Below are 13,492 nucleotides of genomic sequence, written 5' to 3' on the forward strand. Positions count from 1 at the left end.
AAAGATTATCTGCCCTATTCTTTTCCTCATCATACTTGAGTAACATTTCAAATCAATTTCAAGATGTGGCAGGGTTTTCAGAATTATATGCCCTTCACTGCTCCATATTTATCTGGTGTATTTGTCTCAGTCATTTCCTGAGCCTCATATTGTAAACCTGGCTGGCCAGGGAAGTTACATCTACTGCCAGTATCCTGAGGTCTTGAGTGAAATTCTGCCTTATTTACTGGGAGTGCTTTGTCTTCCCTTTCTGTTGCATGTCTTCAGGCAGACAATTGTGTGCTTTGAGACCACTACCCTATCTTCTGATATAGTTTGGTCCACTGTCCCACTGCAACATGTGCTTCTCCCAAAAGGGTATTTGCACTATCAACGCACAAAGAGAAATTCCCACACCATAATTAGATAACAAATAGTCAGCTTTACTGTCAACAGCATAGTCCCCCCATCACTACCACCACACACAAGCTTTTACTTGCTGGCCAACTTATTGAAGCATTTGATGCAGAGATAGCAAATCTCTAGCTTGCACTTTTGTAGTTGAAAATTACAGAAAACAGAAGTGTCATTAAGTTTATATTGCAGAACCAATCACATCTTATGATTTCCAGGATATGTCAGAAAAAGAAATAGGCCTGGTCACTACATAACGTAGTGGGTTTTGTCATATTTATATAAAATGGGAGATTTATTTATTATCTAACTCTAGATGACTGAGGCCAAAATCCTAACCACCTTTCCAGCACCGACATAGCTGTGGCAATGGGGTGTGTGCTGCATCCTGCAGTTGGGAGGCAGTCACTGAGGCCTCCTCAAGGTCAGGGAATGTTTGTTCCCTTACCTTAGAGCTGCATTGCCCTGACCTCGGTGCTGAAAAGTTGGTTAGGATTGCGCCCTAAGGGTTATAGCTGCTGTGTTAACTGGTTTGTTTCCTTCTGCTAGATTGTCCCCAAGTACAGTGTGTCCACCCTTATGTGGCTCAGCAGCCAGATGAGCTGTCATTGGAACTGGCTGATGTACTGAACATCCTGGAAAAGACAGATGACGGTAAGGACTGTCAGTCTATGGGCCACAATAGTAGTCTTTTTCTCTATAAGCTGAACTTTGTCTCTAACATAGACACATTCATCAGTTATCACAACTGATCTTACCAACTGCACTGGTTGCCAGGGTGTTTCCAGGGTCAGTGCAAAGTGCTGGCTGTTACTTTTAAAGCCTTATGGAGCTTAGGCCTCCGATATTAAAAAGACTGCCTTTTCTCATATGTATTTGCCTGTGCATTTTATTTCATTTCTGAGACCTCGCTATAGGCTCCATCTCTGAGTGAATCACAAGTGGTGCAACCAAAGTGCAGGGCCTTCTCAGTGGCGGTGCCCAAACTATGGAATTCCCTTTTCTGGGAGAGGATAGCTGAGTCCCTTATAGTTTTTAAGCAAAAGGTCTTCACTTGTTTATTTCAATTACCATTAGTCTTCTGTTGCTGAGGCTTGTTCATTTTAACATCTGCTAGTGTTGCTCTTACCTGGATGTGATTTTAGCTGTGGTGTATTTTTAATGATATTTTCATTTGTTACATTTTTAGGCTTTAGTATTTCCTGTAAGCTGCCCTGCTGGCCTGAATGCGGGAGGAAGAGCAGAGTAGACATTTTTTAAAGAAACAGAAGAAATGGGATGCCTGGAGGACAGTATTTTTCAGATAGTGGGGCATACCCTCTGAACTGGGCTGGCCAAAGGAAATGAATGATTTCCATGGGTTTATTCTTCTTGCACCATTTTTAGACAAATTGATTTCAAAGGATTCTACTCCAACTGGAGCTGAATTTTTACCAGCCCAATCCTATCCAACTTTTCAGCTCTGGTGTAGCCACAATGCAGCCCTGTGGTAAGGGAACACATGTTCTCATACCTTAAGAAGATCCCAGTTACTGCCCCTCCACCACAGGATGCAGCACACACACCACTGACACAACTGCACCAGCACTGGAAAACTGGATAGGATTGGGCCCTAAGTTGTTGCATCTGTTTAACCCTAAAATGATTATATAACCAGCTTCCCATAATACCTTCTGAGAAGATCCAGTGGTTAAAAAAGAATTGTAGTTCAAACTTTTATTGCTTATTTAAAGGTTTCTTGGGCTAAACCATTTTTTAACTTCCTTCGCATTAAGATTTCATGAACCCGCTTTTTGCAACTCTTCTTGTTGCCTCTGTCTATTGCCACTATCTTTTTTTCCCCCATTCAGGGTGGATATTTGGGGAGCGTTTGCATGATCAAGAAAGAGGCTGGTTCCCCAGCTCTATGGGTGAAGAGATAATGAACCCCAAGATTCGATCTCAGAATTTGAAAGAGTGTTTCCGAGTGCACAAATCAGATGACAGCCAGAGAAGGAAGATGGGCAGCAGAAATAGACAATGATCATTGTGCATAGGTATCTTTTCTTCTTCAGAAGCAATTTATGGAAGAGGTTGAGGTAATGGGATTCGGTAACTGGGAGGCAACACAAGAATATTCGCTTTTGAGAAGCAAGTCATTTCACCTCCAAGTAGCGGGCTTGTTTGCACACATGGATAACATCTCTGAAGACAGACTTGAAAAGAAGTGAGGCTACCATGGTGCCTGTAAGCTGTCCTTAAATGTCTTTCCTATTGTACTACAAGCTCCAAAGAGTGCATATCTCTTAACTTTGCATGATGAGAAAACAATGAACACTGAGAACTTGGGGGAAAAACTATATCCAGGCTCCGGAGGCTGGCAGCTTGATTCTTCAATACCACCCAGAGGTACAAGAAGGTGCAGTATTTGATTAAGTGATGTCAAGATAAAAGCAGAGAGTTTTGGAACAGAATTCCCTTGAAAGTAAACTGTCACCACCAATGCCTCCACCCTCAGAAGTTTCTCCTTAGGATTTGAGTCTGGACTGTCAACACAAGCACACTGATTGGTATCTCAGATGTTGCACCAATAGAACAGAGAAATTCATGTTGCAGAGCACCATCTTCTCCAGCTCAAAATCCTTCATAGTATTCATTCACTTGTAATCCCAAGAGAAACAGTGGACTCCCCATTTGCAGAAGAGTGTTGAAAGAGGGAAGCTGCCCTGTTTAAAATTAAAGGGAATTGGTCCCAGAGGCAGACCTGAGGATATAATCCTTGGTGTTTTCCGGCCTACTATGTTTACCGCCTGACCCATGTCTCTCAGAGCACTAACTTTGACTAAACAGGTCGGTAGCAAACATACAAAGTCAGTCCAGGCCCAGCAGATCCTGTCATGCAAGCAATCACTAGTTATATTTTAGACAGGTTCTCATCCTTGGCTATCTATCTTAAACTATCATGTGTGAATATTGCAGACATGCTAAGAGATGGTGGCGGAGTGAATTGCCCAAGATTTCAGTTGCCCTAAACACATGCTACACCGAATTGCTTGGGGTGAGAACACTATCCTATGTCAGTTTTGGAGGTAGGGTCTGTGCTATTTAGAAATTGCTCATCATTGGAAAACAAGAACAATAAAAGCAATGTCCTGACAGCCAAATGACACTAATGGAGATACCACTTCTGGAGAGCTAGAGCACTCCATTGTAGCCAGCAAAGCTCTGTATTATTGCCTTTCCTTATGTAAATATCCAAACTCTGAGGCCAGTACTTTAAAGAATATTTCTGTCAGGTTCAGAGAGAGTTCTGAATGGAGGGCATCCTTGTCAATGCAGGATTACACTCCGATTAGTGCTCATGCAAAGAGAGAAAGTGAGGGTGCTAGGCAAAAGACATTTTTGTTACTAAATGTTGTACTAAAGCAATAGGAAGGCCTGTTGAACATCAGCTGTGCAGTCTCGGCCAAATAGCTATGTGCATGAACTGTATGTATTATACTGTCAAACTGGTGTATATAGGAAACAAAGAGCCAAAAGGAACAGGGAAGCATCTCCTCCAATGCAAAACTTACAACCAGGAGCTTCTGAAAGGGAGATGGAGAGAGAACTTGACGAAGGACAATCATCTGTCAGCCATGAGACTAAGATCCACAGAACAAAGATTGTAAAGCACTTTGCATATTAAAGGTGTTGTATAAATAATTACTAATGATAGGTGGTTATTTAGCTTCAACACTCTTAACATTTACTTCTACAAGACAAGCAGCACCTAGGTAGGTGGGTATGCTGCATTCTAGCGTGCTTGGAGTAGTTCCCAGGTTTATGAACATGTGAAGATGTTATGCCACTGAGCTCAGTAATGTTCAGGCAGATAGCAGCTAACTGAGGTTTACTCAGCCTTCAACTGGAGATGCCAGGGACAGAATCCAGGATAATCTTTGTGCACAGCATTTGAATCCAACTATCTTCATGCTTACCCTTTTAGACTGCCTTTCTTCCCAAACTGTCTTTGGGAGATCCTCGGCCCTGTCTGTTCAAATATAAATCTAGGGAAATAAGTGTGTAATTGTAAATAATACACATGATGCAATCTCTCCTTCCCCCACCTCTTTCACCAAGGTGGTAGATAAGCTTGCCTTTTCTACCAGGTGAACAAAAACAGCTGGGAGAAAAGGCAAATGAAACAGAAGGACCAGTACATTTGGTTTCCATGAAACTTGCAGGTAGGGCGATAACTGCACAGCTGGCCATCACCACACCCTTTGTACCTTTTTATTGAGAATACTTGTTCTTTTCAAGTGGTACAATTTGAAATGTGTGAACAACCTCTGTTTCTGTCACATTTGGAAGGACAGCTTTACTGCGGCCCCAAAATCTCTTTCAGCATTGCTTGCAACCAACTTGATTTACAGCCCAGTTGGGTGAGATTTGGCATCAGTAAGGTGATCCAGGTCTCTATCACATTCCAGCTCAATTCAGCCTCCTTACAAAAGTTAGACATTGCTCAGCTAAGGCACTAGCACTGCTTGGCAGGGAGATTTTTTAAACAATACTGTTCAAGTAATTTCATCGTCTCCTTTGTACCCAACAAATAGCTTACTAAATTGTACTGTGCTACAGTCATACAACAGCTGTGTTATGGAAAGGGCAGGAACTCCTGGCATTCACTAAACTGCAACCACTCCTGCTGTTTCAACAAATCTTTTAAGAGTCACTTAAAGGTTGAAGTCACTTTGCTGTAATCTTTAGAGTGCTAGGTTGCCACAAAGGTACACAATGTACAGTTAACTTCTTCCACAGTCAGTCTGGTGGTAACCAAAGGTATTTTTGCAAAGGTGTGTAGGTTTTTAAGTGCATAGGCCATTGACAGCACCTGAATAAAATGAAAAACTAATGTTTCTGTTATGAAAAAAAACAGACCAAACAAGCCCTTTCAAAGACTGATGTTCATGGTAGATTCATTTGATTTTGCCAGGAGTTAGCCCTCTCCTACCCAAGCCAGCCTCAAACATTCATATAATCATACACTATACAGGGTGAGGTGGTAAGCTGTTCTACTTCATATCAAAAGTCATATTTTTGAATCCTTCCCTGTACAAAAACATCCTGCATGTAGAAAATGATCAAAGCAGGGAGAAGCCTGTGCTGTAATTTCCCTTGAATGTGCTAATTTACCAAAGGCAATGAGGTTTCATTGGTTGGGAAGGTATCAACCAATGGCATTAAACTAAGGCCCAAACCAAACATGCAGATATTTTATGGAAAAATACATTCAGGAGTTTCAACTCACATGGGAATTTGTGACCACATGTTCACTGCGATCCAGGGCTTTGAGGTAAAAGCTGTCCTACTCTTTTTTGGGGGCACTGCCAGGTAGCCTCTGGCAGACTTCCTGTGCATGTATCCCAGTAGCACTTGCCTGCCAAAAGGGGTGGGAGCTTCCCCTGAGGGTCTGCCCTTCTGAGAGCTTAAAGTGCCCTGGCTCTTGCCAGTGACAGCAAGATTCACATGTTTATTTTCTGTGCCAGCATGCACAAGGCTGAGCCAAATGTTGCCAAGCTACTCCTTGGAGCTTCTGAGCAAGCAGTCATAGGATTGTGCCCCAGAGCAGGCACCCCACCACCCCATACTTACTTAGAAAAGCAGACAACAATATTTCAAGTTAATGCGCTCCTGCTTCACTCTTGTTCATTCCCTACCACTACAGGGCATGAGGTGTAATCCTACTTACACCTTCTGGGAGTAAGTCTTGTTGAACATAGGCTTACTTCTGAATAGGCATACATTGTATGGTCATGATAGGATCATTTCACTGATGAGCAAAGGAGGGCAGGAAAGTTACCGTTGCCACTGTCTGACTCACATTGGCTTAGCTGCCAACTTATATTTTCCTAGAAGGAAACTCTATTAAATGCCATGTGACTTACTTCTGAATAGGTACTGCTAGAATTGCATCAGAAGCACCTTTCCTGACTCTACTTTTGCTCTTCCTCCCTTTTTTTGCTCCCCTTTTTATGTTGGGCAAAGGAAGTGGAAGTTGTCTTTGGTCTGGTGGGGGGGGTGATGGTCAGATGGAGGCATTTTGCCTGATGAACCTTTAACTCTTTACGCACACACAGCAAAGGAGCACAGGGCCTCTGAGAATCCCCCATCCCAACCAACCACACGCTGCTACTCCGATAGTGGGACTATTTCACATGTTTCGGAAGACAATCTGTCTGTGAAGGGAACCCAGCAAAGGGGGGGGGAGAGAAAGAAGATTTGCTGAATGGAAAGAAGCCATGTTTAATTCAGGTACTTTCAGCAACAAGACCGAAGCCAGCAGACACACAGTAATTTGGGAGAGAAATGGTGAGTCTTTGTTCTGTGGCTGTTTTGGCTGAGGAAGGAGGACAGGCAATCTCTGTTACTACAGACAGATGTCCTAGAAACAGGACCGCAGAACCCGAAGAATCTCTTGGAAACCAGAAGTGAGTTCACAAGAAATGAACATCATAGAGAAGACCATAGAGGGCAGTGTGCTATGAGAGAAAAGTGTTAAAAATTGTTGAACTGGACCTGAGGTGTCAAACATAAGGCCCACAGGCTGATTGTACCCCTCCCAGAAGCAATTTCATCCAGCCCTGGTTATAATTGGGCTCTCCCAGCTTGATAATTGGGCCCTCTCATATCTTAAATATGAACAAGATTTGCATGTTTTTGTATTAATATTAAATATATTTTTTAAAAAACTGAAATTTTCATTTAATGAGAACAGAACATAAAATCAAGCTTTCTGAAAATAAATACAAGGTATCACTGCTCCCCCCCCAACAGAGCAGCTTCTAATGCTGCAGAAAGTAGAAGCTAAGCAGTAGATTACCATTTATTCTTGCTGTAGTAATTGAACCTCTCATTGTTAGGTTGGGCTTTTGCTTGTAAGCACAGGTGTAGAGTTAACATGACTTAAATCAATACTGTATAGCAAAATACTTGCCAAAAAAAAAAAAAAATCAGACACAAGCTCACAAGAAAACCATGACTTAAATAATACATTCCCTTTATCACTTGTTCTGTGCACAAGTTGGGAACATGATAGTTGCAGCAGCTTCCCAAGCTTTGAATTCATGGCCAAAAAGGGCAAAGACCACCCAACATTAAATGCAGTCATTAAACAAGACAAATCATACATTCTCAAAACCTACATATCAGAAAAATCAGCACACTAAGTGGCCCTGATCCCAGGTGGTTGAAGAGGAAGGCTTTACTGTGATATTTGGGAAATACAGGCTCTAAAATACCTTGTATTACCCATTTCTCACAAAGAGCACAGAGGAAAGAGGAAGCTCAGACAAGGGTGTCTTAGGAAAAAAAAACACACACACACACACACACACACACACTGTTTATTGATTTCAGGAAGCAGAAAACTTTCGCAGAGCGATGACAATCAAGGCCACAATCACAGACGTGCCCAACAGAGCAGCAATCACTATGGCACCAATGGCTCCAGGACCAAGAGACCCTGTAGGTGACAAGAGAGAAAGGCTCAGAGGAACAGAAATGTGGTTACAGAAAATATATACTGAAAAATATATGCTGCGTTCCAACAAATACCTCTGTTACATACTGCAGTGCCTGGTTAAGAACACTGCACTACACTGAATCAGCTCAAACAAGGCTATGCCCAAAGCCCCTCTAACACACTCTCTAAATCAACAGCAGTTGACCACAACATTTAGCTAGTGGATCAATTAGGGAAGAGCAAAAAAGTATAGGACCCATGATGTTTGCACGCCCCAAATTATACAATCCCTGTCATATGCATCATTGCTGGTTGAGGCAGAAAGCTCCAGATCAGCAAGCTGAGGAAGATGACTGCATTCCATTATTCTGTATGTTTACAGGGCAAATAAATAGTAATTGTAAACTGGGAAAATCAATGGCTCCCACTCAGTTCCAGAAGTTTTAGTAATAATCATGCAAGTGTGTGGGCAGAGCACTGTAATCACGTGTATATTCTCTTTCTAGATCTTAAGGATCTCAAACATTTCTTTCAGAAATATCTGACCCCTGTATCAGGCCAAATAAATGGACAATATAGCTTACAGTACCATCTTGTCTCAGAATTCAGACTTATTCAGAGCCAGCATTCAATAAGCTAAAAACTGGTGAAACTAAACTAGAAGTGGGACAGCACAAAGAAGAAATATAAAGTAATGAGATAGTTTGCTAGTTTATTGCAGATGTCCATCCTACAACTGGGAGCTCCAGTGTGAGAATTATGCATTCTCCTCTTTGTACTGGTAGTTCCATTTCATCTCTGCTGGGAATGGTGAAGGAATAGATTTTATCACTGTTGCTATTCTGCAGTATGTTTTGTGTCCTACAGTCCTCTTAATCATTCTCTGAAGTAGATCCTTTATTATTTCTGTTGAACAGATAAGAAGTTAAGGCAGAGAGATACTTGCCAACAGCCATTCTGTTAATTCAGGGCTTGGCTGGAATGTGGGCTCTGCATCGAAGGGTGCAATCCTAACCCACTTTCCAGCACTGACATAAGGGCAATGTAGCTCGAAGGTAAGAGAACAAACGTTCCCTTACTTTGATGAGGCCTCTATGAATGCCACCCAACTGCAGGATGCAGCACACGTCCCATTGGCACTGCTATGCCAGCGCTGGAAAGTTGGTTAGGATTTGAGCCTCAGTCTGCTCTCAAGGTTCAATAATCTGAGCATTGGGGAGTTGATTACAGCCTCCCCAACACAGCAATCTGAAAACAAGAGGAAAGTGGTCCCCCGAACATGTACCATTCCCATCATCCAGTCGGTGGAGGTGGGTCGTGTCCTCTGGTTCATAATCAGAAGTGTAAGGTGGGAATCCTGGAGAATCTGAGAACCTGGCAGTGGTGGTAGTTTCTAAGGGGCCCACTCCTGATTGCAGCTCTGGCGGATCATTCCACAGTGTGGGGATGGGTCCTTGGGGGTACTCTGCTGGAAGAAACACAAATGCCCAATTAGTCTCTTGACACAACAAACTGAGTGCAATGCTAGCGTGCTGAAAGGTCATTAAGCCTTAGTGCCTCACTTAGCAATGTACCTTACAATAGATAGCAATGAATAAGAAAGCACTGCCCCCTGCTGGATTAAGTATTAAGAGACATTCCGTTGTCCCATAGCTTTGAGCCTTTTACCTCCCTCCAGCAGTACATTCAAAATCTCCCCTTGAAAGTTTGCCTTGCTTCGCCTATCCCTTTATTTTCAAGATATGCATATTTTCTCTCCTGTCATTTGCAGCCAATGAGTTCCTGAGAAAAAAGTGCTTATTTCTGAGCATCACCTGCTTAATGACATCACTTCTGTACTCAGCAGACACCATGAATTCTATTCAGCCCTTTGTATGAAACTAGTTTGACACCACTGGACTAGTTGGATCTCTCTCTCTCTCGCTTTGTCTGCTGTGTGATTCCAGCCAGTGTGTAAACTTCCCTGGGTTTAACAGAAGGATGCAGGGTGGGGGGATGTCTGTGGGTTGAGAGTTTGTGTAGGTTTCCAGATCCACAATACTATGCAGAGAGAGGGGAGGGGGAGGCTAAGAGGGAACTTTGCATTAACCTAATCCGAAAGCAGCTGTAGGCCAGCTGAACCCAGCTGAAGGGTCACACAACATGCACCTGGTCTGCCTGTAAATTTATGTAAAGTCTGCCGGCATAAATTTCTCTTCTTCCTGTCTTGCCCCACCAGGTGCCCTTCTGTGACTCCCCCAAGTCCTTGAGTTAGTGGGATTAGTTTTTGTTTTATAGGAAGAGGAAGATGCAGCTGTATTCCCAGCAGGGGTGGGAAAACAAGGGCAAGAGAGGGACCAGGAGATAGTTGACACCCTAAGCATGGGGTCAAGCTTTATAGGGGCCCTCAGCACAGGCACCCCACCCCCACTTCTTTCATATGGACCCCAGATAGTGACAAATGTAGCTGGATTGCTGGCAGCATGGGCCGTGCTGTCTCCTCTGCCTCTCCACTCCTCAAGTGCAGTGATTCGAGGTGAGCACACTCAGGGCCTGCTTCAGTGTGGGCATCACTTAGTGGCTGTTGGGGGCATTGCAGACTCTCCTTTAAAATTTCTCAGGCAAGATTGCCTGAAGCAAGGTTAGACAGGAACTGTGGTGTCTAATAGAGGGCACCACTATTCCCTCTGTGTTAGCAAACCACAGATCTGTGTGGTGCTACAACAGGACTATACCGTTTCCTACAACAGAAGTATGCCTTTGATTTCTGATTATTGTATTTTTTACATGTGTTGCATAGTCTATATTTACTGCCTTTCTCTTTCTGAACAATGTAAGCAACCTGACCCAATTTCTCTGTCGGCACAAAGCTTATTTGTACACTGACAACAACACATTATGCTCCTATTACCTTTGCTTGTCAGCCTAGGAATACAAGAGGATTTCATTTGGGCTCTTCACACCTCTGTCTGCTGGTGAATTCAGAGTTACAAAGTGCTTGCAATTTTACGCAACCACTTGGCACAGTAAAAGGGAAAACAGCACTGAGCATAGATGCAGTATTAATAGAGTCTTTGCACTGGTGATCTCCTCCCTTCTCACACCCACAGCAGTCATCCCTGCCAGCCCAGTACAGGCAGGGCAAACAGACCTGGCACTTGGGTAGATGAGAACCCAGACCCTTCCCTGACTGTGCCCCTGTGATGCCTTCTCAGGTGAGATTCCAAGAAAACTACATATTCTGTGATCTTGCAATTCATGTCCTGTTTTTTCCCCCAAGCAGGCTCTGGAGGAACTAAAAAAGCCTTCTCTGTTTATATGCGGCTGGCCCCAGAAGGCAGCTCTCAATGCTCATTTTGTTCAGGTGGGATGGAGCAGAGGCCCTAACAAGGATGGGAGACATTCTGCAGGGCTCTGATGAAACCACGGGAAATGTCACACCAAGCCGAAAATTTGCACAAAGCACCCAAAGCCAGGACCTTCTAATCACGTAAGATGACCATCTGGCCTAAGGAAAAATAAAACTAAGGACCAAAAGAAACAGGAGCTTGACAGAGGACAAAGCAAGAGCTTATACAAGGAATTATTATTTTTTAATGTAAGAATGCGCTATATAAGAAAAACCGAGACCACCAGGGATCATGGTAAGGCTCACTTCAAGCCAGCAGAGAGCACTCACTGTTCATGCTTGAGGGGCTCTTAACTACAGTCCACAGCATTGCCACTCAAATGATCAAAAGGTGGAGGGCTGAACAGTCAGAACTGGCAGCCTAAATTGAGACGGGCCATTGGCCTAGCTCCGTTTCAAGTCAGGTCCTCCTAAAAGATCCTAGCAGCAAATGGACAGGGTCACTTAGAGCCCAATCCTGAGCTCTTTGTGCCAGCCCGCCGTCAGCGCTGAGTGTTGAAAACATGCCGTAAGTCACAACCGCAATACTCAGCATCTGGTCAGCGTTGGCGCCGGCTCAGCGCCAGTTTGTCCTGAGCCAGCACTAGCCAGAGGCCTGCTGCACAGAGCAAGGGATGAGCTCTAGGCGGCGGAGAGGTTAGTCAGGTCACGGGGGTGGCATTCAGGGGTGGGAAGAGGGTGATGGGAGGGCAGGGGGAAGGCAGTAGGACTGGTGGAGCTCTGCTCTGCCAAATTCAGAACTCTGCATCAGCTCTTGAGGCCCAACACGGCGCCTCTCAACTCTGTGCTGGCAAAATAGCCAGCATAGGGCTTGGGCCTTCCCCCAAGGAGACTCCAGAGGCTGCCTGAAGCCCATAGGATGCAGCAGTAGCCATTTTGGCGCTGCTGCTCCTCTGGGTGCCGAGCAGCTCAGGATTGGCCAGTCAACAGACCTGTTTGATTCACACATGCTTAGAGTGTGGAACTCACACCAATGCATCTGCATCTTAGTGGTACTCAATTTCTCCCACCCATTAAGGTGAGCTAGAAATTGAGTTTCACAACGTATAAATGTTAGTATAAAAGCCAACAGTTCCCAGCTGGCCTGGAAACTAATGTTGCCATCACTGATTGAGCAAGCTTTAAACCTGAATTTGAGTACCGCTGTGCACAGATGGAGACTGTGTTCATCACACACAATAATGTCCACATTAAAACTTACGGAGAAGCTTTCACATGCCTTTTCTGCATGCTAATTAAGATGACGCTAGCAATGGGATAAGGTTGGGCACAACAGCCGGTGATAAGTCTAAAGCTAGTGGTAAGATGAAGCTGCTGAACTACCACACCTGTGTTTTCAGGATCCTGTCATAGCAATGACAACTTCTAGTTGTCAAGGTCAGAAATTCCTCTTCCAAGTTCTATTGTTCAAGTCACATCCTTGACATTTGTTGGCAAGTTAAGGACATCAGTACATAAATCTTTGCCCAAGCAAACACAGTTCTGACCAGAGCTGGCTAGGCAAGCCAAAGGGACCGATTTCTTGGTGAGATAACAACCACTAAGGGAAGCAGAGGTCATCCAACCCTTCAATAAAAGGAAGTTTGTAACATGACTTAACTGTGAAACACTCTGAGTTGTAACAGAAACACACAGCACCACAGGTGCTGGGCTGGCACATCCGGGTCTTATTCCCTGCTGATCCAGGATTGGTCTCCTCTGTCCCATTGGATCACAAGAAAATGTGATCCAATAATGCAAATCATCCAAACAGTTACTGAGAACCTTATAAAGACAAATTACCACCTTAGAGCTATTTTGATGTGTTCTCCTAAATTGGGTCATTTCAGCTATTTGGATGCAAAATTCTACCTGCTTCAATACAAAACATTTTTAGATTTTCTATGACGTGGCTTCTCCTGAAATCTTCATATCTCAGGGTCTTCATATCTCAGCTTTAAGTCTAATGCCAGATACAAAATATGATTTACAAATTCTTTGAACTTGAAACATTTTGAGAAGTTAAACAATACTGATAATGTTGGGGTGGCTGCAGAGACACTGCTCCAGGGCCCGGGAAACCACACCTTGAGGAGTGTCAAAAGGCCTCCTCACTGCTGCGCCACAATACCTACTCCTGCACCCACTTCAAGTGTCCCAGATTCAGAAGCAATTGGTGGTGATGTCATAGCAGTTACTTCCGGATCAGGCACTTCTGGGGCGTGGGGTTTGACATCAAAAGTCAT

At 43.8% G+C, this 13,492-nt stretch overlaps 2 protein-coding genes across 3 annotated transcripts in view; one reads left to right on the top strand and one right to left on the bottom strand.

The window, feature by feature from the left end:
- The window catches only part of NGEF (neuronal guanine nucleotide exchange factor), a 63,560-nt gene extending 59,502 nt beyond the window's left edge, over positions 1–4,058 (top strand). For both annotated transcript variants that reach the window (XM_066620217.1, XM_066620218.1), the window contains 2 exons: positions 943–1,047; positions 2,244–4,058. In XM_066620217.1, the coding sequence (XP_066476314.1) occupies positions 943–1,047; positions 2,244–2,416 (278 nt within the window). In that variant the 3' untranslated portion in view covers positions 2,417–4,058. The remainder of the gene's footprint in view (positions 1–942; positions 1,048–2,243) is intronic.
- Positions 4,059–7,769: 3,711 nt separating this feature from the next.
- Positions 7,770–13,492, bottom strand: SNORC (secondary ossification center associated regulator of chondrocyte maturation). Its single transcript, XM_066621487.1, has 3 exons — positions 13,378–13,492; positions 9,165–9,347; positions 7,770–7,879 (listed from the first exon to the last, which is right to left on the bottom strand). Exons 1-3 carry the CDS (start codon positions 13,490–13,492, stop codon positions 7,770–7,772), a joined length of 408 nt encoding a protein of 135 aa, XP_066477584.1.

The sequence above is a fragment of the Tiliqua scincoides genome, chromosome 3 (assembly GCF_035046505.1).
Source record: "Tiliqua scincoides isolate rTilSci1 chromosome 3, rTilSci1.hap2, whole genome shotgun sequence".
Classification (NCBI taxonomy): Eukaryota; Metazoa; Chordata; class Lepidosauria; order Squamata; family Scincidae; genus Tiliqua; species Tiliqua scincoides.

Bases quoted from the DNA above. Each gene is read 5' to 3' on its own strand.
- SNORC (XM_066621487.1), bottom strand. From the start codon at position 13,492: ATGACTTTTGATGTCAAACCCCACGCCCCAGAAGTGCCTGATCCGGAA. The intron at 9,348-13,377 runs GTATTGTGGCGC...TGTTTCTTCCAG, and splicing joins TGAAGTGGGTGCAGGAGTAG to CAGAGTACCCCCAAGGACCC. The intron at 7,880-9,164 runs GTACATGTTCGG...TGTCACCTACAG, and splicing joins CCGACTGGATGATGGGAATG to GGTCTCTTGGTCCTGGAGCC.